At 46.8% G+C, this 27,752-nt stretch overlaps 1 protein-coding gene and 2 long non-coding RNA genes across 6 annotated transcripts; all 3 read left to right on the top strand.

Annotated features, from left to right (window-relative positions):
* Positions 1-611: 611 nt before the first annotated feature.
* LOC137840160 (uncharacterized) lies at positions 612-8,023 on the top strand. Its single transcript, XR_011086635.1, has 2 exons — positions 612-3,496; positions 3,567-8,023. It is a non-coding gene; the product is annotated as an uncharacterized lncRNA (long non-coding RNA).
* A 1,373-nt stretch (positions 8,024-9,396) lies between these two features.
* LOC137840195 (uncharacterized) lies at positions 9,397-12,389 on the top strand. The gene is made up of 4 exons (XR_011086681.1): positions 9,397-10,004; positions 10,182-10,352; positions 10,498-10,575; positions 12,103-12,389. It is a non-coding gene; the product is annotated as an uncharacterized lncRNA (long non-coding RNA).
* Positions 12,390-21,932: 9,543 nt separating this feature from the next.
* On the top strand, positions 21,933-27,528 carry LOC125994595 (janus kinase and microtubule-interacting protein 3-like). Of its 4 annotated transcripts, XR_011086682.1 has the most exons (14): positions 21,934-22,563; positions 22,700-22,804; positions 22,948-23,061; positions 24,919-24,983; positions 25,194-25,256; positions 25,343-25,441; positions 25,687-25,785; positions 25,867-25,926; positions 26,041-26,106; positions 26,168-26,236; positions 26,314-26,391; positions 26,448-26,689; positions 26,769-26,894; positions 27,264-27,526. XR_011086682.1 is itself a non-coding variant. In XM_068650314.1 (13 exons), exons 4-12 carry the CDS (start codon positions 24,924-24,926, stop codon positions 26,658-26,660), a joined length of 807 nt encoding a protein of 268 aa, XP_068506415.1. In that variant the 5' UTR covers positions 21,933-22,563; positions 22,700-22,804; positions 22,951-23,061; positions 24,919-24,923; the 3' UTR covers positions 26,661-26,689; positions 26,769-27,528. The 4 variants fall into 4 exon arrangements, 3 of the variants coding, with proteins under 3 accessions (XP_068506415.1, XP_068506414.1, XP_068506416.1); XM_068650314.1 differs by having other exon boundaries at positions 21,933-22,563; positions 22,951-23,061; positions 26,769-27,528; XM_068650313.1 differs by having other exon boundaries at positions 24,922-24,983; positions 26,769-27,528.
* The last annotated feature ends 224 nt before the right edge of the window (positions 27,529-27,752 follow it).

Below are 27,752 nucleotides of genomic sequence, written 5' to 3' on the forward strand. Positions count from 1 at the left end.
TCGTGATTCACGCCAGGACCCTTCCCACCCTAGCCGAGAAGGTAACGCGCACGTCCACGCACGCTCTCGCATTCTGCTTATGTGACAGCAGCCTTTCCTCAGTGGTTAGAATACATCAAAGTGACCAAGTCAGCACTTCAACAGAAGATGTTGGACATTGAAAGTGAGAAGGTAGACAGACACGCGACATCAGCCAAGGGGAACTCGGGGCAATGTGCCCCAACAATTCTGACCTTGAGCTGTGCTAGGATATGTTCTGCAACCAGAAGGGCTACCTGGATGAAGAGTTGGACTTCAGGAAGCGTTCCATGGACCAGGCTCATAAGGTAAGCCGCCCTCAAATCTCCCGCCGGACCACTGATGGACGAGGATTGCGGCCCAGAGGATCATGGAGCTGGAGGCCATGTTGTACGAGGCGCTACCGCAGCGGGACTGCCCCGCCACGGACGGCGAAAAAGCCAGCCACGCTGGCGTGAATGACGTGCTGACGGCGGATCAGAGACAAGAGCTTAGGAGCGCCGTGGACCAATGGAAGCGAGCCCTGATGTGGGAGTTGAGGGAGCGCGACGCTTGCATCCTCCAAGAGAGAATCTGAGAGAGGATCTGTTGGAAATGATATACTTTTATCATTGGATTCTATGTATCTACTTTTGTGTGCAAGACTCTCCGCAGTATGTGACCATCTAGCCTTGTGAAAATGATTTGGGGGCATATGGCCGGCTAATGACTGGAGTCATTAGCCACGCTATACAATAAGCCCCATAGTTAGCTAGACATGTTCAGATCATGAGATTGTCATGGGATGGCTGAAGCAGACAGAGGTCTCATTTAAGTTGAAGTCATGAGTACGACACCGGGATGTATTCCCAGGGCCACTAAAGACTACGTTTTTGTTAAGCTAATAGTCATGAGACGTCCAATACTGCTCCGTCCACGAGAGTATCCCCTTTGTTCTGTGGTAATGAGATATAACTTTGGAATGTATTTCCTGCCTGTGAACCTACCCGATCATGTACACTTGCCCAATTGTTTCTTTCTCAATAAAAAGGTCGGCAAAACTCAGCGCGAAGCGCGAATCTCAGCCACACTTGCTGTGTCTGGGATGCGCCCTTCTGCGCAGGAGAAAACGCTAAGCCAAGAAAGACCTACCGTCTCCGAGATTGATTTCAGATAAATGTTGTCAACCCAACATTTTTGGGGGCTCGTCCGGGATTTCCTGAAAATCTGCTCGCTGATCCGAAGAGTGTTGAAGACGCCGAATCCGTGCACGGCAGAGGTCACAGGACGCCTGAAGGAAAGCCCTGGGGAACAATGTTCATCCACCAGGCCGGCGTCCGGTTCAGCACCTCTCGGCAGCGAGGATTGACGGAAACTTCAAAAGAAATCTCTCAGAGACTCGGTGAGACCTCTTTGTTGGCTGCGTGGTTGGGGTATTTTAGTCCCCAGAAAAAGGGTACCCGGGTAAGGACGGCGGAGTCCTTGTTGTGAATTCCAAGTGATAGGAATTCGGTCTACAGATGGAACTTGTAGACGGAAATACACCTCGTTGTGTTAAGAAAATTCCGCGGTGTGAATGTGTGTGAATGGTAGCACGTATCACTCGCTATTGTGCTGCATGTAACATGGTGGGGAGAAATGGCAAATTTCTGTGGAATTCCTCACCAGAAAACTGGTCAAAGCAGGAATTACCACAGAAAGTTGTTATTGCACTAAAGAAACATTCCATCTTTAGAAATCCCTATGATTTAAATGTTGAACTAAATTGATTACAATGGGGGGGGCCGTCAAAGTGTTACTGACAATGTATCAGGGGATGAGAAGTATACGTTAAATAAGTTACCAAACTTGAGGCCGCAAGTATGATTGTCAGACAATGAAGCTATAGTGCGTAGGCGCACTGTTAGGCGTGGCTCAAGAAGAGGAGCCTGAGGCAGAAGCTCCTTCTGCTCCTATGCAAAACATGCATCTAATTTAAAAGACCTGAACCCCCCCCCCATATGATAGCAAAATATATTATGGTCAGTCAATAAGAACTCCTGTACAAACAAGAAGCATGACCAAGGCTGTTAAATTTCCCCAAAGTATAAATGATGCTGATGTATGCGAATGATACAGTTGTCAAACCTTATTGAAAGGCCAGTAATGTGAGAAAAAATAAATAAAAATAGTAAAACCAAAACATCAAATAGAGGAAGACGTTTGCACAGCATTGTTTGTTGATGTTGTTTGTGCACTGTGTTTTGTTGTGGGCCTTTGTGTTGTCCTTGTGTTCTCTGTGTGTTTATGTGTGTCTATGTGTTAAAATTTTGAAATTGGCTAAAATAGTGTGCAAGGAAAGTTACTAGACTGGGGTCTATTCGATTTGCACTGCAAGAAAAAATAAAATAAAAAGGAGACATTGAAACTGGAAAATGCATTTTTTGGAGAAATTGGTGTAAAGACAGGCGAAAAAGATGAATAAATATTTAGGAGATGCAACAGAATGATGTTCGAGCAGAATTGAATCAGTTGAAACATGTAGAACTTAGAGGTGAAATATGAATTTTGTAAAATTTTGCAGAAATTTGAATCAATCTTTTATTGGCCAAGTTTGAGCATGCCATAGCATTACAAAGAAGTAATAATTTAACGTGAAAATATGAATTTCTTAATTTTGCAATTTCGGGAATGTTTAAAAACGTTCCCAGTGTGATTTAAATGGGCTGAATGATGTGAATTTCAAACTGGGACAATGTAAAGGTGAAATGTAGAATTTGCCTTTAAGAATGAGTGGAAGGAAAATTGCCCTAAATTTGCAAATTTTGTGGAAATGAAAAGCTTATGGAATTAATTGAATGCAAGCATCTCTTGAGTGAATTTTTGGAATATGTCAAAATCGGAATGAGTGGGTTGTTTTACCAAGAACCTTGAGATAGGACAGATTCAAATGAGGACTGTGAATTAAAAATGATGTAGTATGACTGTGTGGACGGCTTGAAGAGAGCTTGAGGAGAGTGAGAACAGTGCATGCGTGCGTGCCTGTGTGTGTGTGCGCGTGTGTGAGATGCAAATGAGCAGGAATGAATGACAAGATACAGCTTGACTGGTTGACGTTGTTGGAGACTACTATGTGAAAAGTAGTAGAACAACTTTGAAGAAAGAATGATTTTGAGCATATTTAATGCTAAGAAAAGAAAATAGGCCTTATTTCACAGTGGTTGACTGATTATCATGAATTGAATGGCTCGTTTTAGGCTTTCATCTAAAAGTCAAGTCAAGTTTATTGTATAGCCCTAAATCACAAACAGTCTCAAAGGGCTTCAAGTAGACAAAAGTTCAAGTTTTCGTCTACAATGATGATAATTGCTTTTGAAACAAAGGAAGTGTAAGGATGAGATTCCTTTCTCCTCATGCAGCATTTAGGCCAGAGAGGAAGTGAAGTCAAGTAACAGAAGTTAGGATGGGTAAAAACCAGAAGTAAACTATCTTGGTTTACTCTCAGCGAAAGGGAGAGCAGGTAACAGGTTATATTAGACACACCACGACCTGCCACGAAGAACAACTGATGTTTTTTTTTGTCATTACAGCTGAGCTTGGGCTCCATGCTATGCTGAAATTGCTAAGCCACTAACAGGAGTGGCTCATGGACAGCCGTTAGCAGTCAAAGATACATTCGCGTGGACACCAAAAGTAGAAGAAGGATTGACAAGATTGAAAATGATATTAGTTCAAACAACAAAGGGTGTGATAATGGATAAGGTGCTATTGACGATGTCAATAACAAAACTGTTTTGCCAAAATGACTTTTAAGGCAACGCCTGTTGTGTCACTTATGTGACAACAGGGGGGAGATGAGTTATTAGTTACCTATTAGTTACCTTTGGTTTAGATTCTTGAAAAAAAAAATTTTTTTAAGCATGTCCTGTTTGTGTGAAACATGATCCACACAGGAACCTAAAAGAAACTCTATATAAAAATTCGAAGATTCGAATAGTGGAGCCTAACAGGAACATGGAAAAAGTGAACAGCTGAGAAATGGCCTTCGATGTACTGGCAGTGAATTATAAATTCAGGACAGTTCAGTAATATCTGTAAAGTGAGCATAACACCATTAATACTGAGGTCAAAATAGAGATGATACTAGGCAAAATTTGGAAACTAGATCAGAAATTGAAGGCTCAAATCAGGAAAGGTGGAAAGGTAATAGAGAGAATGGCATAAAATCAAAGTTAGGAAAACAAAAGATAGATAGTGGCCTGAAAATAGGAGGAGTTTCTGGAAATTACAGTATAATTGAGAGAAATAACAGTTAAGACTTGCAATTTAAGTTTAGGGTAATCTGTCAATTTAAAATGGTTCAAATGAGGTCCATCACAATACATCCGAGCGCTCATGAAGGAAAGGCGCTGTTCTTCTCAGGTAGATTAGATTATTGATAATAGTAGAATTTGAAGTTTGATTAACAGAAGGCACTATGGAATTTATGTCAAATTGGAAGATGATATTTAAGTTTGGTATCCCAGTCTGTTTTTTCAGTATCCATCAGTGACTCTGAAACTCGATCCCGAGACTCCACCGACAGCTGAGAACATCAAGAAAAATGGTGCATGGCTCTAAGGCACCTTTGACCTTTGCAGGAGCAAAGAAGGACTATATTTGTGCTTGGGGGGAGCACAACGCCCTGGAGGAGAACGACATCCTCGGAGGCGGAGTACAAAGAGTGAAGGAGCTCACAAGATGAGAATGGACTCAGTTGAAAATGGACTCATCCAAGAGTGAGGGATGAGTTGACTCTGGGACTACAACCAAAGATAACAACCTGACAATGAGGTGCGGCGAAAGACACACAAGACCTGAAAGATGCATCAAGACGTTATCAAACTTGGTGGAGCTTGGGTCAGAGTGGATGGAAGCTTGCTTGGGCACTGAGTTTGACACAACTGAGGAGTCTTGCTAAAAGATAAACAAATAAGGAACAAATTGTGTAGTGTTACGAAGAAAGAAAAAGTATCATAGTCAGAGGATAAATTTGGATGAAACAGATAGGCTAAAATTGTAAGAGATAAGAGTAGAATCACATTTAGCCCATCCAGCTTAACAATTAGACATTTAGTCATTAACAGTTCGGAGAAGGAAAAATAGGGCATTAGGATCTACTAGGATGCAGTCAAAAGGTGATTAGATTATTCAATGGAGGTAATTAATAAAGTAGAAGTTAATCACACCTCATAGGGAAATTCTGGTGTCAAAACAAAAAGTTTGATAAGATCAAGGAATAACAGCCATGAAAACTTTTTACAGTTAAGAATAACACTGCATGAGACTCACACCAAGTGACAGTGAACGCGATGACAAATGTGATAGGACTCGGAAAACAAATGCCTTAACATGGCAAAGTGAAAATAATGTAGTGGAGTAGACTGTTGGAGGAAGACTTTTGAGTATCTTTACCCAGGTGCTCGATCAGAACGATGGATTAGGACAAGATTATTTAAGGACCTACTGAGGCTGCTTCTTTCCCCATGCTCACCCATGAACATGCTCAGCAGTACAAATGACTGAATTTTTAGGCATTTAATTGGCAATTTTACAGTAAAGGTCCGGTACGAATGTACGAAATATTCACTTGGGAAGGACATCCAGAAATGAAGGGTTTACCGTTAATATTCGCTGATTGCCTGTTCACTTACACATACTAAATTTGTTTGCTGTTGTATGAGTGATAGATGCAAATGGATTGGCGCTTGTGTGGTTACGAATATGTGTGTGTGTGTGTTGAGGGCAGTATGAAAGGCCAAAGTATTTTGTGGTTGGTATGAAAGGGTCACAGTTGAGGGTGAGATTCCTCTCACCTGAGACGGGAACACCCAAGCGTGATGACTAACAGCCGATGGTTATCAAAGGCACCATGAACAACAAAAATAGTTCATGGAGAAGGCCGAATTCAGCAACACGGATGGACAAGACAGGACTGATATCGAACACTAGGACGATGGACATATGACATGACGAACCTGAACTCACCCGACAAGGTGACAGACTATGTAGATGACAACCATACATATGGAACTTAAGCTTGCTTGTGGCAAGTGCGAGCTTGGCTTTGTTTCTGTGTGTCACTTGACTTATTGCAGCGTCAACCGACAGCCAAGGAGCAGATTGCTGGTTGTTTTATAACTTGTATTACTTTTGCAGGTTGTCGATTGCAGTCTTGGAAAGTTTATGTTGAATTCACGTGAAAATGTTAACCCTAACCCTTTTGATTTTTATGATGATTGATGATTTTCAGGACGGAATCCCCGTGCGCCATGATTCATTGTGTGTCTATTTTCATTTAGTAGATACTCGATGCCTGTGTAGTTTTGTGAGTACAAGTGTTCGTTGTTGGTATTGCCGAGTGTGAGGTGCACAGTCAATTTTCAGGAACTTGGGGATGACGATCCTGGATGACTGCAAGGTTCGACAGGACTGGCTGCAAGACGTGATGATGTGGTAGGACGTTTGCCGGTTCCTTTTTAAATGCCTAATGACACATTGGGCGAATGTGTTAAAGGGGGGTGGAGTTACGTTTGAGTGCGTAAGTAGATACATATAAAATTTAATTGTGACATTCAATGCTTTTTTGGATTCACTTGTTTTGGAGGCTTTAACAGGACGTGCCAGAATTCAACAGGCAGCAGTCACAGGAGAAATCGTGCGAGACTGACAGCACGATGAGAAATAAGGAAGATAATTCATAACTCCTGGGGGGAGTGTTGTTGTTTGTTTGTTTGTTTGTTTTAGGTTCACGCGGGCCTCTGGATCGTAGGAGTAGATGCAGGGACGCTTGGAGGTTCTATTGAACAACGACCACCAATCATCCCCGTGCCCCAAACAACCACAAAGGAGAAGAATTGTTTGCTGACGACTGGTTATGGAGATGTCGATTACTAGGGAACTCCTGAACGCTGACCGGGGCCTGGGAAGAGACTCTGAGGACGGTGAAGTGGACATAAAGATCTTGGATGGACAGCAGGCCCTGGGCAGTGATCCCAGAGCAATTCATCGACAGACACATACATATGCAAGGGGGGCAAAACTAAGAGCATTTCAACTTTGCAGTATGCTGTGATATTGTGTCAATATTATGTCCTTCATTACTTTATCAAATGACCACATGCGGCATTATTTTAATTAGTCACATGACTAAAAGGCTGACATCAGCATCTGCTGTCCAGAATATCATGTTGGCCCAGTGTGAACAAGATGAGTGGGACCGCCTTGCGTAAATCGCCTACCTGTCTATTTTTCTTGACGATCCAGAACAAAATACATTCCATTATAACGAACATAGCCAAAGCCGGATGAAGGGCTGTAGTTCTGATAAACTCTGGAATGTAAATTTTCATGCTTTTTGATGGTACTATACTATATTGTGTAAGCATATACTCATTTATACACATATGTAGTTATTAGTTGATGTTTTGTTTTCCCATGAATTCCAATGTTAAAAACAGGAGGGAATGTTGGAAATGATATACTTTTATCATTGGATTCTATGTATCTACTTTTGTGTGCAAGACTCTCCGCAGTATGTGACCATCTAGCCTTGTGAAAATGATTTGGGGGCATATGGCCGGCTAATGACTGGAGTCATTAGCCACGCTATACAATAAGCCCCATAGTTAGCTAGACATGTTCAGATCATGAGATTGTCATGGGATGGCTGAAGCAGACAGAGGTCTCATTTAAGTTGAAGTCATGAGTACGACACCGGGATGTATTCCCAGGGCCACTAAAGACTACGTTTTTGTTAAGCTAATAGTCATGAGACGTCCAATACTGCTCCGTCCACGAGAGTATCCCCTTTGTTCTGTGGTAATGAGATATAACTTTGGAATGTATTTCCTGCCTGTGAACCTACCCGATCATGTACACTTGCCCAATTGTTTCTTTCTCAATAAAAAGGTCGGCAAAACTCAGCGCGAAGCGCGAATCTCAGCCACACTTGCTGTGTCTGGGATGCGCCCTTCTGCGCAGGAGAAAACGCTAAGCCAAGAAAGACCTACCGTCTCCGAGATTGATTTCAGATAAATGTTGTCAACCCAACAGGATCTGCTGCACAGCGCGCAACAGGTAAGGGCCCAAAGCCAGCCCGGCACTTACTTGCACGCTTACTGGCTTTTGAAGGCTACTTTCCATTTGTCCGTCCTAGAGGAACAAAGAGCTGAAAGAATTCATCGAAGCTCAGAAGAGACAAATCAAACAATTGGAGGAGAAGTTTCTGTTTCTCTTTCTAGTCTTCTCCTTGGCCTTCATTCTGTGGCCCTAACACCAGCTGGTGAGTGAGCTCCAGCAGGCACCGCACTCGACACCTCCGATACACTGCCAGCCGGTCTCAGACGTTGGCAGACGCTCCGATGCCGACGTATACCCCCCGCCACGGTGACAGAGGCACCGCGTCACACCGGCGCTCATCCAATCAGAAGGCAGGAAAGGCAAATTCACATGCAGGGCACTCTTGAACCAGAAGAGAGCGCCACAAAAAACGGTTGTTGCCCCAAACGCGCACTAAAAAGGGTCAGAATAACAAGAGTCCCACCGGCCAGCCGGGGCCACCCGTCCATCCATTTCTTCAGGGGGGGAAAAAATTGGAGTCACCGGTGAGTACATTTTGCATTTAGCTCTGCTTTTCTGCTTCTGTCTTCAAGTGTGTGGCATCCTGCGACCAAAGATTCAGCCAACCCCAAAGCGGTTGACCTCAACGTCCCACCACCATTCCTACCAGAGCAGGTGACGTGATGCTTTGGACATCCTTCCGTCTCAGATGCCCAAAAGTACTCTTTGCCACATCTGCGGCAATACGGTGTCTTTTCAAAGGTGCAAATAAATCCAGCGTGGGCGGAACACGCACGTCTTCGGTTTTTCCCGCTTTGTTTGTGTGACAGCTGTTGTGAAAATTTTACACAAATAAAGTTGTATAGTACAGGTTTGGCCAAGCCGCAACTCCCGAACCGCATGCGGCTCTTTTATGTTCATATCAACATTTGTGTGTGTGTGTAGGTGTGTGTGTGTGTGTGTGGGGGGGGGGGGGGGGGGGGGGGGGTTGTGCGTGTTGGCTTCACTTGAGTTCAATTTAGTATTTTCGTCAAAAGCGCATATGGTGAAATTCCACAAAGTAGGATGGGCAAACACATTCCAGTAAACTATTAGTGTCAATTGGGCTCTCGAAATGGCAGGGAAAAGATGCACAGCAAAACGAAAATATGTAGATGAACACAGGACGTTTTTATCAGAGTGGGAAAGTTTCTATTTTTTGTTGAACGTGATGGCAAACCATTCTGCCTGATACGTCAGACCTCAGCGCATTTCAAAGATTCAAATCTTCAGCGCCATGCACTTCAGCTCACTCCATGCTAACATTGATCAGGCGTCGAACCCGCAACATCATGCTTAAGAGGTGGACATGCTAACCAGTGCGCCATTATGTCAACGCATAACAACTGTAAATCTACTAAACAAAACAGCGGTTGCTATATGACATCTGCCGCGTGTGGTCACGTGACAGACGTCACGTGATGGGCAGAACTTCCGCCGGAATTCAAATCCGCGGGGAGAGTTAACTTGTTTAAAAGGGAGTGGGCAGAAGAATTATTTAATTTATTTAAATCTATTTGGAGTGTGCGCCATTATGTCAATGCATAACAACTGTAAGTCTACTAAACAAAACAGCGGTTGCTATATGACGTCTGCCACGTCGTGGTCACGTGACGCGGACGTGACGTCGACGCCTACTTTACATCCCACCGATCACAGGACCCCTCGGCTGCATAACCGCGCCCCCTTCCCAACCAATCGGATTTGCTATACGCGAAAACTACGCCAATGGGCGGAACTTCCGCCAAAATTTAAATCCGTGGGCGTGGCTCGCAACAGGAAGTAGGAAAATGGCGATGTTGACAAAGACACAGCGGATGGTAACATACGACTAACAAGAGAAATATTTTTATTTTCTGCTTGCAACTGGACCGTCCAGAGCGTACACGGTAAGTACAACTAATCGTTTTTAAAAAGAAGTACTTTTGTTGCCCTGAAAAGCGAGTGAGTGTGGCGTTTGGGGGGAACGTCGAATTTCGACGATTCTTTCTGGTCAACGGTTGTAAATGATTGCGTTGATTAAAAAAGAAAACTTGATGTAACTCTACTTTTAACTGCCGTTTCAGATAAGCGGGTATTACGTCGCAGTCATGTGCCGCGGATATGACGTAATTGGCTGAACTTCCACCAAAATTCAAATCTGTTGGCGCGATGGCCGTGAGCCACTGAGCAACGACGAATATCAACAGAAATATCTTTATTTTCTGCTTGCAACTTTACCATCTACAGCGTACACGGTAAGTAACACTCATTGTGTTTAAAGAGATTTACGTTTGTAATAGCAACGTGTAGCTGAGGCGCTAGCAGAAGTGTAGCCGCGTTGCGTTGTACGTGTGAATATTGGTCCAGGCGAAATGTTAATGTTTAATTTCATTCCTTTAGGTTCCACGGTGTTTGTTGGCTGCAAGTTTTCCACTGCAAGAAGAGGCTCGTATCATTGACCAGGAGCGAGCTACAATGGTGAGTAGCCATAACATTTATGTTAAACACTTCCTATTTCATGTCTAACAGTACTTGATTTAACAAATAACCATAAATAAATACAGTGTGGGCACTGAAGTTAACATATGTGATTATACTGCCTAATCTGTCACCGAGTATATTGTTGCAAAGTAATATAAGATCCAAAGTTGTAATTCAGAATAGTTTTCAAAAGAAGGCCATTAGAATTATATACAAGTCTGATTACCCTGAACATAACAACAAGCTATTAATTAAATCACAAATTCTTCAATTCAAAGATTTGGTAGATTATCAGAATAATAATGTCTAACAGTAATTGATTTAACACATCACGATAAGTAGATTGAGTGTGGGCACTTTCAAGTTAACATATGTGATTATACTGCCTAATCTGTTACAGAGTATGTTGTTGCCAAGTAATGTAGAATAGATCCAAAGTAGTAATCCAGAATAGTTTTGAAAAGGCCATTAGAATAATAAACAAATCTGATTACCTTGAACATAATAGTTAAGTGTTGAATATGTCCTATGAAGTCAAAATTGGGCACCATCATGTGGTGAAATTTGGAATTGCATCACATCCAATTTTGCCTGGGAACAAACAGATTAAATAAATCTTAGTCTTAAATAAGCCACTCCTTCTCAAACAAGTAAACTCTGCCCATTTTGCGCAGTAGATGTTCTGTTAATATCTAGTATTTATACAAAGTCATAATTTAAATTGCTTTCAACCTTAATTCATCGCTTCAACCAACATTACTCGCTCTTATTACCAACTTGTATCGATTTAACTAAGCGTTTAATACTTCCTATCAGGTCTCAAGTCAAGATTTGGCAAAATACAATTTCAGCAAATCCAATTTTGCCAGGCAACAAAAAGAGATTAAATAAACTAAATAAGTCTTCTTCCCATTAAATACATCAGAAAAGTCTGTCTTGTAACCAGTCCTCTTCAAACAAGTAAAGTCTGCCCGTTTTGTGCCGTAGATTTTGTGTCTATGCCTAGTATTTATACAAAATCATAATTTAAACGACTTCATTCCTTCATTCACTTTGGAAATTTGGAATTGCAGCAAATCGAATTTTGCCAGGGAACAAAAATAGATCAATTAAACTAAATAAGTCTTCTTCCCATTAAATAAATTAAAAAAGTCTGTCTTGTAACCAGTCCTTTTCAAACAAGTAAAGTCTGCCCATTTTGTGCCGTAGATTTTGTGTTTATGCCTAGTATTTATACAAAATCATAATTTAAAGGATTTCATTCCTTCATTCACTTTGGAAATTTGGAATTGCAGCACATCAAATTTTGCCTGGGAAGAAAAGTAGATTAAATAAATTTAATAAGTCTTACTACTTCCCAATAAATAAATTAAATACGTCTTACTTGTTCCCACTCCTTTTCAAAAAAGTAGTTTAAAACGAGGGCCATTTACTCAACCTTTAACCTCAACCCCGCACGTCACATTGTGTTGTATCTGTGAATGTTGGTTGTGGCCAAATGATAGTTTTCTTTCATTCGTTTAGGTTCCACGGTGTTTGTTGGCTATATGTTTTCCACTGTCAGAAGGATGAAAATACAAAGTACAACGCTTGGACGTGGGCGACGATGTCACCGGTGAGTCCTTCCTTCCTATTTATTTACCTTCTAGGTGCTAGAGGCTAAGTGTTAGAAGCTAAGTGTTAGAGGCAACACAATACGAACAACACAACACAATACGAACAACTCAACACAATATGAACAACTCAACACAATATGAACAACACAACAAAATACGAACAACACAACACAATACCAACAACACAATACCAACAACACAACACATTACGAACAACACAACACAATACCAACAACACAACGATACCGCACTGAACAACACGATACCGCACTGAACAACACGATACCGCACTGAACAACACGATACCGCACTGAACAACACGATACCGCACTGAACAACACCATGCCGCACTGAACAACACCATGCCGCACCGAACAACACCATGCCGCACCGAACAACACCATGCCGCACTGAACAACACCATGCCGCACTGAACAACACCATGCCGCACTGAACAACACCATGCCGCACTGAACAACACCATGCCGCACTGAACAACACCATGCCGCACTGAACAACATTATGCCGCACTGAACAACACCATGCCGCACTGAACAACACCATCCCGCACCGAACAACACCATCTCGCACCGAACAACACCATGCCGCACCGAACAACACCATGCCGCACTGAACAACACCATGCCGCACTGAACAACACCATGCCGAACTGAACAACACCATGCCGCACTGAACAACACCATGCCGCACTGAACAACACCATGCCGCACTGAACAACACCATGCCGCACTGAACAACACCATCCCGCACTGAACAACACCATCCCGCACTGAACAACACCATCCCGCACTGAACTACACCATGCCGCACTGAACAACACCATGCCGCACTGAACTACACCATGCCGCACTGAACAACACCATGCCGCACTGAACAACACCATGCCGCACTGAACAACACCATGCCGCACTGAACAACACCATGCCGCACTGAACAACACCATGCCGCACTGAACAACACCATGCCGCACTGAACAACACCATGCCGCACTGAACAACACCATGCCGCACTGAACAACACCATCCCGCACTGAACAACACCATGCAGCACTGAACAACATTATGCCGCACTGAACAACATTATACCGCACTGAACAACATTATGCCGCACTGAACAACATTATGCCGCACTGAACAACATTATGCCGCACTGAACAACACCATGCCGCACTGAACAACATTATGCCGCACTGAACAACATTATGCCGCACTGAACAACACCATGCCGCACTGAACAACACCATCCCGCACTGAACAACACCATCCCGCACTGAACAACACCATGCCGCACTGAACAACACCATGCCGCACTGAACAACACCATGCCGCACTGAACAACACCATGCCGCACTGAACAACACCATGCCGCACTGAACAACACCATGCCGCACTGAACAACACCATGCCGCACTGAACAACACCATGCCGCACCGAACAACACCATGCCGCACTGAACAACATTATGCCGCACTGAACAACATTATGCCGCACTGAACAACACCATGCCGCACTGAACAACACCATGCCGCACTGAACAACACCATGCCGCACTGAACAACACAATGCCGCACTGAACAACACCATGCCGCACTGAACAGCACCATGCCGAACTGAACAACACCATACCGCACTGAACAACACCATGCCGCACTGAACAACACCATGCCGCACTGAACAACACCATCCCGCACTAAACAACACCATGCAGCACTGAACATTATGCAGCACTGAACAACATTATACCGCACTGAACAACATTATGCCGCACTGAACAACATTATGCCGCACTGAACAACATTATGCCCCACTGAACAACATTATGCCGCACTGAAAAACACCATGCCGCACTGAACAACACCATGCCGCACTGAACAACACCATGCCGCACTGAACAACACCATGCCGCACTGAACAACACCATGCCGCACTGAACAACACCATGCCGCACTGAACAACACCATGCCGCACTGAACAACACCATGCCGCACTGAACAACACCATGCCGCACTGAACAACACCATGCCGCACTTAACAACACCATGCCGCACTGAACAACACCATGCCGCACTGAACAACACCATCCCGCACTGAACAACACCATCCCGCACTGAACAACACCATCCCGCACTGAACACCATCCCGCACTGAACAACACCATGCCGCACTGAACAACACCATGCCGCACTGAACAACACCATGCCGCACTGAACAACACCATGCCGCACTGAACAACACCATGCCGCACTGAACAACACCATGCCGCACTGAACAACACCATCCCGCACTGAACAACACCATGCCGCACTGAACAACACCATGCCGCACTGAACAACACCATGCCGCACTGAACAACACCATGCCCCACTGAACAACATTACGCCGCACTGAACAACACCATGCCGCACTTAACAACACCATGCCGCACTGAACAACACCATGCCGCACTGAACAACACCATGCCGCACTGAACAACACCATCCCGCACTGAACAACACCATCCCGCACTGAACACCATCCCGCACTGAACAACACCATGCCGCACTGAACAACACCATGTCGCACTGAACAACACCATGCCGCACTTAACAACACCATGCCGCACTGAACAACACCATCCCGCACTGAACAACACCATCCCGCACTTAACAACACCATCCCGCACTGAACAACACCATGCCGCACTGAACAACACCATCCCGCACTGAACAACACCATGCCGCACTGAACAACACCATGCCGCACTGAACAACACCATGCCGCACTGAACAACACCATCCCGCACTGAACAACACCATGCCGCACTGAACAACACCATGCCCCACTGAACAACATTATACCGCACTGAACAACATTATGCCGCACTGAACAACATTATGCCGCACTGAACAACACCATGCCGCACTGAACAACATTATGCCGCACTGAACAACATTATGCCGCACTGAACACCATGCCGCACTGAACAACACCATCCCGCACTGAACAACACCATGCCGCACTGAACAACACCATGCCGCACTGAACAACACCATGCCGCACTGAACAACACCATGCCGCACTGAACAACACCATGCCGCACTGAACAACACCATCCCGCACTAAACAACACCATGCCGCACTGAACAACATTATGCCGCACTGAACAACATTATGCCGCACTGAACAACATTATGCCGCACTGAACAACATTATGCCGCACTGAACAACATTATGCCGCACTGAACAACATCATGTCGCACTGAACAACACCATGCCGCACTGAACAACACCATGCCGCACTGAACAACACCATGCCCCACTGAACAACATTACGCCGCACTGAACAATATTACGCCGCACTGAACAATATTATGCCGCACTGAACAACACCATGCCGCACTGAACAACACCATGCCGCACTGAACAACACCATGCCGCACTGAACAACACCATGCCGCACTGAACAACACCATGCCGCACTGAACAACACCATCCCGCACTGAACAACACCATGCCGCACTGAACAACACCATGCCGCACTGAACAACACCATGCCGCACTGAACAACACCATGCCGCACTTAACAACACCATGCCGCACTGAACAACACCATGCCGCACTGAACAACAACATGCCGCACTGAACAACAACATGCCGCACTGAACAACACGACGCCGCACTGAACAACACTACGCCGCACAGAACAACACGACGCCGCACAGAATAACACAATACCGCACAGAACAACACCATGCCGCACAAACAGTTTTAGATAATATTACGTCGCAGTCATGCGACGCGGACATGACGTCAATAGGCGGAACTCATGGCAAAATTATAATCCGTGGGCGTGGCTTGCAACAGGAAGTAGGAAAGCGGCAATGCTGGCAAACAAGACACAGCGGTTAGTAACACAACGACTAACAAGACAAATATTTTTGTTTTCAGCTTGCAACTTGACCGTCTAGAGCGTACAAGGTAATTACAACTCATTGTTTTGAAAAATATGTTTTTTTGTAGGCCTGAAAAGCGAGGCAGTGTGGCATTTGGGAGGAACGTCGAACTCGGCGTCTGCTTCCAGCCACAGACGCCAAATTTCGACGATTATTTCGACTGGTCAACGTTTGTAAATTATTGCGTTGAATAAAAACTTTATTTAACTCTACTCTTAACTTTGCCGTTTCAGATATGCGGGTATTACACCGCGGAAATGACGTCAATAGGCTGAACTCTCGCCAAAATTCAAATCTGTGGGCGCAATGGCCTTGAGCGAGACAACGGATACAAACACGACGATTATCAACAGAAATATCTTTATTTTCTGCTTGCAAGTGGACCGTCTAGAGCGTACACGGTAAGTACAACTCATTGTGTTTAAAAAGATTTACGTTTGTGTAGTTTGCGTTGCGTTGTATCTGTGAATGTTGGTTGAGGCTAAATGTTAATGTTTAATTTCCTTCCTTTAGGTTCCACGGTGTTTGTTGGCTGTATGGTTTCCACTGCAAGAAGAGGCTCGTATCATTGACCAGCAGGAGCTACAATGGTGAGTACCCCTTTCGTCGTCCATTTATGTTAAACACTTCCTATTTCATGTCTAACAGTACTCGATTTAACAAATAACCATAAATAAATACAGTGTGGGCAGTCAAGTTAACATATGTGATTATCCTGCCTAATATGTTTATCACAAATATGTCACTAATATGTTTATTTGTTTATCACAACACCTTTGGACCTTCAGCAATCGATTATTTCCCTTCATCTACATAGAGACAGAACGATTGTGTCTTAAACATCTCATTCATTTCACCAAATAACTTCACGCAGGTGGATAACGGCCGTCTCGGTCACGCTATGTTGCGTGATACAGTTTTGAAGAACCAAATGCATTTATTCAATGAATAAGTCAAGCTAGATCTATGTTTATGATGTTGTACGTTACGGTACCGATTGAAGTTGAGTCCGAAGCCAGTGGAAAACAGCGCTGCGTTTGTGCTCTCCAGGTACAAATGTTGTGATCTCTGACTGACGACCGGGCGAGACTCGAGTAAGAGATGTCCAAACGAGCTCCGGCAGGGCGGGTCAAGGCGGAGCGAACGGACGCCTTTCAGGCCGCCAATGACGAGCTGAGAGCCAAACTGATGGACGTCCAGTTAGAACTTCAGCAGGAGAAGAACAAGGTGAAAACCTCAACAGACAGACACTGCCTTCCTCCCTGCCTGCTTCCCTGCCTGCCTCCCTGCCTGCCTCCCTGCCTGCCTGCCTCCCTGCTTGCCTCCCTCCCGCCCTCCCTCCCTCCCTCCCTCCCTCCCTCCCTCCCTCCCTCCCTCCCAGTTTCCCCGATGTAGATTTGACATGCGTGTGCCATGACTGTGTCAGCCTACGTCAACAAATGCACCGAGGACGTCAGCACCACTAAGAATATCATCACCCGGGGCAACCAACGACCCTGGATGACTGAGGAGGTACGTCAAACGCTACGAGCGCGGAACTCTGCCTTCAAGTCTGGCGACAAGGAGAGACTGAGGACAGCAAGAGCCAACTTGAACCGTGCCATCAGGGTAGCGAAGCGAGACCACAGTCGAAAAATTCAGGATCGTTTCCACGACGCCAACAACACCAGGAGTATGTGGCAAGGCATACGGGCGATTACAGACTACAACTCACCCTCCCCCCCGGTGGGTGAAGTTGATGCTGACTTTCTAAATGGTCTAAATAACTTCTTTGGGAGGTTCGAGGCACTAAACGGCACTCCAGCAGTTAAAACTGTCCCCCATCAGGAAGAGGAGGTACTCTGCCTTGACTCCGCCGATGTGTTGAAGACCCTGAGGAGAGTCAACCCCCGTAAGGCCCCTGGCCCCGACAACATTCCTGGGCGTGTGTTCAGGGAATGTGCAAGTCAGCTGGCTGGGGTCATCACAGACATTTTTAACACCTCGCTGGGCCAAGCCACAGTGCCAGCGTGCTTTAAGACTGCCTCCATCATTCCGGTGCCGAAGAAACCTCAAATCACCTCATTTAATGATTGCCGGCCTGTTGCACTGACTCCGGTCATGATGAAGTGCTTCGAAAGGCTGCTTAAAGATCACATCGTTTCCAGACTCCCCCCATTATTTGACCCGTTCCAGTTTGCCGACCGGCAAAACCGCTCCACTCAGGACGCCATCTCCTCCGTTCTTCACCTGAGCCTGGCTCACCTGGAGGAGAAGAACACCCATGTTCGGATGCTGTTCCTGGACTTCAGCTCAGCGTTTAACACCATCATCCCACAGCATCTAGTAGGAAAATTGGAACACCTGGGCTTCAACACCCCCCTTCGCAACTGGCTGCTAGACTTCCTCACCAACAGACCTCAGTCAGTCCGGGTCGGACAGAACACCTCTGATGTCATCACCCTCAGCACAGGCTCCCCTCAGGGCTGCGTCCTGAGCCCCCTGCTGTTCACCCTGATGACACACGACTGCGTCCCCAGGTTCACCACCAATCACATCGTGAAGTTCGCAGACGACACAACGGTGGTGGGGCTCATCAGAGACAACAACGACCTGGACTTCAGAGAGGAGGTGGAGCAGCTGGTGGGCTGGTGCAGAGACAACAGCCTGATCCTGAATGTGGAGAAGATGAAGGAGATCATCGTCGACTTCAGGAAAAACCAGCCTCACCACGCTCCACTGATCATCAACAGCTCAGCTGTGGAGGTGGTCAGCAGCACCAAATTCCTGGGGGTCCACATCACAGAAGACCTCACCTGGACTATGAACACTACGGCACTGATCAAGAGGGCACAGAAGCGCTTGTACTTCCTGCGGAGGATGAGGAGAGCCCACCTGCCCCCACCCATCATGAGGACGTTCTACAGGAGCACCATAGAGAGCATTCTGACAAGCTGACTCTCTGTGTGGTGTGGAGGCTGCACCGCCTCCGATTGGAAGAATGTGAGGAGAGTGGTGAGGACAGCAGAAAGGATCATAGGGGCTCCTCTTCCCTCCATTCAGGACATTTCATCTCAGCGCTGCATGTCCCATGCCCGTAACATCATCAATGACCCATCACACCCCCACCATGGACTGTTCTCCCTGCTGCCCTCTGGGAAGAGGTTTCGCACAATCCGCTGCAGGTCCACCAGGTTCTGCAACAGCTTTTTCCCTGCTGTCATCAGACTGTTGAACATTAGAACTGTTGAGCTCTAAACTGAACTCTGCATCACACATTCACAGAACTGTACTTTATGACACTACGGACCTCTATCTTGCACTATCTCGCACTACCAACTTTACTGAACTTGTGTAAACCCTTTAAATAGAAGTTTAATACATGGTTTAGCATTCCTCTGCACACTCTTGAATACTGTTTTGCCTACTTGCACTATTGCATAATTAGCACTGCTGCACTTTATACTTATTTGTAATATATATATATACAGTATATGTATATATATTTTTTCATAGGATATGTTACTTCTATTCAACTGCAATATCACTACTTTGTTGTAAGCCGTGTGCAACGAAATTTCGTTTTGTATGCACCATGTGCAGACAAGATGACAATAAAGTTTGTCTAAGTCATGTCAGGTCAACTGTCTGGAGAGAGAGAGAAGTCAGGACCTGCGGGCGGAGCACCACCGTGCCACCGCCGCCATGACGGAACTCAAAAGCAAACTCCATGAGGAGAAGCAGAAAAAGTTAGCCGTTACCAGGGAGACATTACTGCGGCAGCATGAAATGGAGCTGATGAGAGTGATCAAAATCAAAGATGGAGAGATCCAGCGACTGAATGCCTTGGTCCTCAGCCTGAGGGACGGCTCCATGGACAAGGTGATCCGCTCAATCCGTGTCTGACTAACCGCACGCCACGTCGGGCTCCGATGCGGCCGCTACCGTATTGTGTAGCTTGTCCCCAGTAAGCATCGCGGCGCTCCGTTGCGGTCTCAACGGCCCGATGTGGCGCAATGTCTGCTCAGGTGAGGAGCGGGGGCGCTTTGCTGGCGGAAGTGGAGGAGACGCGGCGGTGTCGGGAGACCGAGCGGTGTCGCCTCCACCAGGAGCGCGGAAGAAGCCCTGGCAGCGGCCCAGCAGGCCTGGCAGTCCCGAGCGGCCGAGCTCCGATCGGCTCATCACCAGCATCGGGAGGAGCTGAGCCGAACCAAGAGAGACTGCGAGAGGGAGATCCGCCGACTGGTAGGACTGATCAGATGCGCGGTGCGTGGCTATGTTCCCAATTTCGTTGTATACCTGCAGTGCAATGACACCTAAGGCATTCTATTCTATTCTATTTCACAAGAAGAAAACGTCCGGTTGCTCGCTTCGCTTTTGTCACAGCAATGGTGTTCTAGTCGATTCAAGATAAAAATTGGCCGGTTGCTCTCTTTGTTTTTGTCACAATTCTGGCAAATGAGTTTGCCCGCCTGCCTGAGCGCTCCCCGTTTGTACATCCAGATGGATGAGATCAAGCTGAAAGACAGAGCGGTTAGTGTTTTGGATAAATCCCTGGGGCCGGCCACGTCCACCGCCTTCAGCTGCAGACTCAGGCTGCCGAGCAGCAGATCGCTGCCCTGAGGGATTCCCAAAGGGCGGGCCTAAACTACCCTGGAAGTGGGGTCAACGGCGCTACTAGCAATCCTCTTCATAGCGTAAGCCACCTCATCACACACTTGCAGTACGCATGACTTAGTTCGTTGCTGGAGGAAGGTAGCACAAAAACAGTTTTGAACTTTGAACGAGTGGTTGTGTGTGTGTGTTGCGGGGCGTTTTCAGTCTCAGGAGGATCGGGACACGCGAAGGTTTCATCTGAAAATCGCTGAGCTCAGCGCAGTCATCAGGAAACTGGAGGATCGAAACGGCCTGCTTTCTGAAGAGCGCAATGAACTGGTAATTTATTGACGGCACGCTTGAAGGTTTGCGCTACGTTTGATGCGCGCCATCCAGCGAGGCACCCATTGCGCTTGCTTATTAGTTGAGCGGCGCGGCGAGTCGGTTGCCTGGTAGATGTCTTTTATTGGGAGCCAAAGCCACGATTCCGTTCAAACCGATGCAAAAGGAATGGATACGTTCTGGCCCGCGTGTTGTGCGTCTTTCGCATCCCGCACTTCATGCTTGCAGCTTAAGCGACTGAGAGAAACAGAAAGCCAGTTTCTGCCACTCCTGTACAAAAACAAACGCCTGAGCAGGAAGAATGAAGAACTCTCGCTGGTGCTGTGTCGCCTTGAAAACAAAGTGCGCTTTGTCACCCAGGAGAACGAGGAGATGGCAAGCTTGGTAAGTCGACGCGAACAACGGCGGCATGCCAACAGAGTCCACTGAATTTGTGTTCCACAGAGAAGGCCTAGTTCGCTCAATGACCTGGAGCGCGGTTGCGGCCAGCAGGACGGTGAAATGGAGTTCCTTCAAGTTGTGGAGCAGCGGCACATCATCGACGACTTGTCCAAGGTCTTCAGGCAGGCGACTCGGTGCACGTACGGCAGCGCCGCGCTCGCTCGCTGTCGCCAGGAAACCTTTTCCGTCCAAAGCTTGGCCGGCGGCCGCCATCCAAAAAATTGGCCCCTTAAATTCCGACCTTTCAAGCAGGAGCATTGTGCGCACGCGTTTGAACACGCTTTAGACTTGTTTTGCCGTTTTCAGCAGCTCAAAGCTCCCGTTTTGTCAGCGCCTTTGCCACTCGCTGTGCGCTGAAAACGACGGACTCGCCCGGCTGCTCAGCCCGTCAACCATGAGCCGCGAGCGCGACGTCATTGTCCGTAGGCAGCTAGTGGCAAAATGCACCCTGTTAGAGTTGCGCTCGCTCCAACTTATTTTGCAAGAACCACACGGGAGACAAGTAAGTTCTTTTGGACACCTGCAGGTGGAGAGTCCATCCGTTGTACGAATGAAGTCTGACTCTCGGCTCCTGCACGAGCATTTTTATTAAGCGAAACAGGGTGGGTGTAAGAGTGGATTGAATAGAGAAAGCCCTTGACCTCTAGTCAAAACATAGCAAGGGATGTTTTACGACTTTGTGTAGGAAGGGATAAGCGATAGGGATAAATAAGGGATAAATAATATTATTTATTACAGGTTGCAGTCAAAGTCAAAGCAACATAATCATACGATAAAGATAATCTGGAAAACCCTGACACACCCTGTAGTTGTCACTTTTGGAAAAGACGAGCGTCCCTCCAATCATCGCCGGTGACGGGTTTTTCAGGCTCTGGAGACAGGAGCTCATGTCAGAAATGTCATCGTGAGTCGCGTTTGTTTCTGCGCCGGAGACGTTCGTTCCCTTTGCATCCAAAGAATCTCAAAGGCGGATTATTTGTGTCGACGGGAGAGAGATTTGCTGCTACGATACCGCCGTCGAGAATCTCTGAGGAGGAACAAAGCGTGAGGTCCTGCAAGGTGAGTCTGTTTGTTTGCGGCTGCTTGGTGTTGCGCAAGATGAAATGGCCTTTTTCTCGCTATCGTTCCTCTCGTCGATTCATCGTGAGGTGTCGCTTCAGTTTGTTCAGAGAGATGTTTGCTTCCGCGCCCGCAGGTCATCGAAACATTTTACGGCTACGACGAAGACGTGTTGGTGGACTCGGACGGATCGTCCTTGTCTTTTCACACCGACAGAACCCCCGACACGGAACCCGAAGAGGTAGCCCGCCATTTCTGCCAGCGTATTGGCGCCAAACATTCCTCTTCAGCCTGGAATCGGACTCGTCTTTGCGTCGCGGGTGCTTTGTCGCCGGTCTGACTGATTCTGGTACTAGTGCTGTGTTGCATTGGTGTGTGCATTAGGAGGCGGAGCTTCGCTACCGCCAGCTGACGCAAGAATATCAAGCGCTGCAACGAGCCTACGCTCTGCTAGCCCAGACCAGCGGAGGGGACTACGACGCCGAGAAGGAGATCAAGGTGGCGCCCCTTCCCGCAACCCCCGGCCGGGTCGCAGCCTCCCCGTTCTCACCCAGCCTCGGGTGTTCTCTGGTCTGAAAGGAGGAGGAGGAGCCTCCCTCCTCCTCCTTTCAGACCAGAGAAAAGCTGATGGTAGTGTCAAACGCACCTCTTTCAATAAGGTGCCCCCGGCTTCCCGGTAACGGGTTTGTCTTAGCCGGGTTCGGAGATTCGTCCGTAATCTAACCACCCGAGTTAAATTAACTCCACCGGAATCAATCTAATTTCTGTACGACGCCAATCCCTCTCAAGTCACCCTAAGCTCGAGCCGAGTAACTCAATTCGAGGCAAGACTTCGAAGTGACCGCATCGTATTGATGGCTCCCCGCTAATGTTTGAAGTTCTTATTATGTTACGGATATTTTTAGATGTCTTTGTTAAGACCTCAGGGATTCGTTTGTATAGCGCACCCTAGCACTAGTTTTGCCGAAGTAAATGTTGATATGGGTCCGTTCTACTTGGTCGCTCAAGCAGCGAGCCGACCAACTTGTTTATTCGAAAGAGAATCGAATTAATAAAAGTGTGACAATAATAGCATTTAAGGAGAAAATTAATGCACTTTACGTTATTAATTCTAACTTCTTATATGTAGATCAAGCACTTAACTGTCGGAGTGCTTCACCCCACTTGATTGCTTAAAAAGAATAACAACTTTCTTAAAACGAATAAAAATGTCTTACTCTATTTAGATTTGCCCAGTAAATAATTTGGAAGGCAAGTCTATTTTTCGATCGTGTCCTGTTTAACTTTTGACGCGGCCCGACGGACAATCGAAATACTTTTATCCTTCACCAACTCAAATGATCTATTTTAACCATCGTCGTTATTTTATTTAGAGGAAGTAAATTTTCAAACGAATTCACTTTTGACGAAATTCACTCTTCCCTTAAATATCTACGAAAGTTATTTAATTCTCTAACATGTTCGGAGTTACTTTTTACGCGGCCCGTCAAAAGGGGAAACGGGCCTGCGCCCTTCAAATAATTAAATTACTTTCAGTTCTACACCAAACCAATAATCCGATTCAAACACTTCCGTTAATTTATTCAGACGAAGCAAACTTTCAAACGGATTGAAATTCACTCGTGTCTCAAATAACTACGAAAGTTATTCAATTCTCTAAAATTGTCTGATGTTACTTTTATTTATTACGGTCCTATGTTATACCATAATAACCCCCCGCACATTAATCAAATTGTCAAATCAACCCCGAACCATCGATTGTACATTCAGTACAAATCAGCGCACAACAAAGTAGATGAATATACACAACACATTTATTGAAGAAACATGAAATAGAATTACAAATCTTAATCACTCCAGAAACCGAACAATTTCACCCACTGATACCCGTGTTAATAAAATCATTCAATCCCAGAACAATTCGATTGCAAAACACAGTTCATGAAAGAGGGAATCAATTTTTAGCCAAGCAAAGAAATCAAGAAGTAAAAATCACATTTGTGCTTCTCCAAACAATTTATGTCACGCCACTATTCTCATAGTGGCGGGTCCCTTGATCGAATTGACTAACAATATTGCTTTAAGCTGTTACAGAATACATTTTTAGCCAAGCAAAGAAATCAAAAAGTAAAAATCACATTTGTGCGTCCATGCGTGACTCACAATCCGACACCGTGTTCCTGTTTTATTTCTATTTTAACTTGCTTAGCTTATTTTGGCCCCTTTTTTGGTCTCATGTTTTGGTCTGGCGCCATCTTTTGGACAAATTTGGAATTTCAGCTCTGCCAATTTATTCCTGTGAACAATCCATATTTTACCATTTGCACCATCTCTTCCCCCCATGTTACATGACAGTAGAAATGGGTCACTATCAAAGCAGAGTAGCAGATCTGGAGTCAGCGCTGAAGCAACAAGGACAGGTAAGCTTATCAATGAGCACACCTTTTTGTCAGACAAAATAGCTACATTCTTCAGTCACTCATTCGTCTGGCATTACTGGACCAACCCCCCCCCTGAACGTGGCTGGGAAAATGCGGAGAAAAGCAAATGTCATTTTCCAGTCAACCAAAGAATTTGTGGATGAAAATGACACAACATTCCAAAGCTGTCCACGCGTTTGTCTCTTCTAGAATGTCAAGTGGGTGGAGGAGAAGCAGCTGCTGCGTCAGAGCAATCAGCAGTTGGCCGAAAAGGTGACGGAAAGAAAGGCGCTGGGCGGAGTCGCTTGGCGTCACACCCGTCCGGAAGCCCCGCAGATGAGGTCTGACTGTCTTTTCAGGTCAGGCGGATGGAGGCGGAAGAAGCGCGTCTGAAAGAGCGCATCCAGGATATCCGAGACCAAAACGAACTGCTTGAGTTCCGCATCCTGGAGCTGGAGGTGGGAAGACTCGCACAAGCGTGTTGAGGCCAGAGATGTGACGGACGGACGGACGGACGGACGGACGGACGGACGGACGGACGGACGGACGGACGGACGGACGGACGGACGGACGGACGGACGGACGGACGGACGGACGGACGGACGGACGGACGGACGGACGGACGGACGGACGGACGGACGGACGGACGGACGGACGGACGGACGGACGGACGGACGGACGGATGCATGCCTCTGCCTTTCAGGAGAGGGAGTGGCGCTCCCCCGTCTTGAAGTTTCTGCAAGTCCGTTTCCCAGACGGCCTCAGCCCTTTGCAGATCTACTGCGAGGCCGACGGCGTGAGCGTACGTAAGGCGTCCCTCGCAACCCTAACCTTAACCTGAGGTCCCAGAACACCTTACATTGCTCCTTGCGCCTTTCCCCAGGACATCGTCATCAGTGATCTGATGAAGAAGCGGGACATCCTGGGCGATAACGCCGTAAGTGTATGTCGAACTCCTTATGTTCGCACTCCACGAGACTCGGCGGCTCAAATGTGACTTTTGGAAGGCTTTGCGCTGAAAGAACCTTGTTGACGCTGTGCCTTTGGGCTCTTGCAGAATCTCACCAACGAGGAGCAGGTGGTCGTGATTCACGCCAGGACCCTTCCCACCCTAGCCGAGAAGGTAACGCGCACGTCCACGCACGCTCTCGCATTCTGCTTATGTGACAGCAGCCTTTCCTCAGTGGTTAGAATACATCAAAGTGACCAAGTCAGCACTTCAACAGAAGATGTTGGACATTGAAAGTGAGAAGGTAGACAGACACGCGACATCAGCCAAGGGGAACTCGGGGCAATGTGCCCCAACAATTCTGACCTTGAGCTGTGCTAGGATATGTTCTGCAACCAGAAGGGCTACCTGGATGAAGAGTTGGACTTCAGGAAGCGTTCCATGGACCAGGCTCATAAGGTAAGCCGCCCTCAAATCTCCCGCCGGACCACTGATGGACGAGGATTGCGGCCCAGAGGATCATGGAGCTGGAGGCCATGTTGTACGAGGCGCTACCGCAGCGGGACTGCCCCGCCACGGACGGCGAAAAAGCCAGCCACGCTGGCGTGAATGACGTGCTGACGGCGGATCAGAGACAAGAGCTTAGGAGCGCCGTGGACCAATGGAAGCGAGCCCTGATGTGGGAGTTGAGGGAGCGCGACGCTTGCATCCTCCAAGAGAGAATCTGAGAGAGGATCTGCTGCACAGCGCGCAACAGGTAAGGGCCCAAAGCCAGCCCGGCACTTACTTGCACGCTTACTGGCTTTTGAAGGCTACTTTCCATTTGTCCGTCCTAGAGGAACAAAGAGCTGAAAGAATTCATCGAAGCTCAGAAGAGACAAATCAAACAATTGGAGGAGAAGTTTCTGTTTCTCTTTCTAGTCTTCTCCTTGGCCTTCATTCTGTGGCCCTAACACCAGCTGGTGAGTGAGCTCCAGCGGCACCGCACTCGACACCTCCGATACACTGCCAGCCGGTCTCAGACGTTGGCAGACGCTCCGATGCCGACGTATACCCCCCGCCACGGTGACAGAGGCACCGCGTCACACCGGCGCTCATCCAATCAGAAGGCAGGAAAGGCAAATTCACATGCAGGGCACTCTTGAACCAGAAGAGAGCGCCACAAAAAACGGTTGTTGCCCCAAACGCGCACTAAAAAGGGTCAGAATAACAAGAGTCCCACCGGCCAGCCGGGGCCACCCGTCCATCCATTTCTTCAGGGGGGGAAAAAATTGGAGTCACCGGTGAGTACATTTTGCATTTAGCTCTGCTTTTCTGCTTCTGTCTTCAAGTGTGTGGCATCCTGCGACCAAAGATTCAGCCAACCCCAAAGCGGTTGACCTCAACGTCCCACCACCATTCCTACCAGAGCAGGTGACGTGATGCTTTGGACATCCTTCCGTCTCAGATGCCCAAAAGTACTCTTTGCCACATCTGCGGCAATACGGTGTCTTTTCAAAGGTGCAAATAAATCCAGCGTGGGCGGAACACGCACGTCTTCGGTTTTTCCCGCTTTGTTTGTGTGACAGCTGTTGTGAAAATTTTACACAAATAAAGTTGTATAGTACAGCTTTGGCCAAGCCGCAACTCCCGAACCGCATGCGGCTGTTTTATGTTCATATCAACATTTGTGTGTGTGTGTAGGTGTGTGTGTGTGTGTGTGTGTGTGTGTGTGGGGGGGGGGGGGGGGGTTGTGCGTGTTGGCTTCACTTGAGTTTAATTTTGTATTTTCGTCAAAAGCGCATGTGGTGAAATTCCACAAAGTAGGATGGGCAAACACA

Source organism: Syngnathus scovelli, chromosome 3 (genome assembly GCF_024217435.2).
Source record: "Syngnathus scovelli strain Florida chromosome 3, RoL_Ssco_1.2, whole genome shotgun sequence".
Classification (NCBI taxonomy): Eukaryota; Metazoa; Chordata; class Actinopteri; order Syngnathiformes; family Syngnathidae; genus Syngnathus; species Syngnathus scovelli.

Coding starts and splice junctions, on each gene's coding strand:
- LOC125994595 (XM_068650314.1), top strand. CDS start 24,924: ATGGGTCACTATCAAAGCAGAGTAGCAGATCTGGAGTCAGCGCTGAAG. Junction 25,257..25,342: donor ATCAGCAGTTGGCCGAAAAG/GTGACGGAAAGA, acceptor CTGTCTTTTCAG/GTCAGGCGGATGGAGGCGGA. Junction 26,107..26,167: donor TTCCCACCCTAGCCGAGAAG/GTAACGCGCACG, acceptor GCCTTTCCTCAG/TGGTTAGAATACATCAAAGT.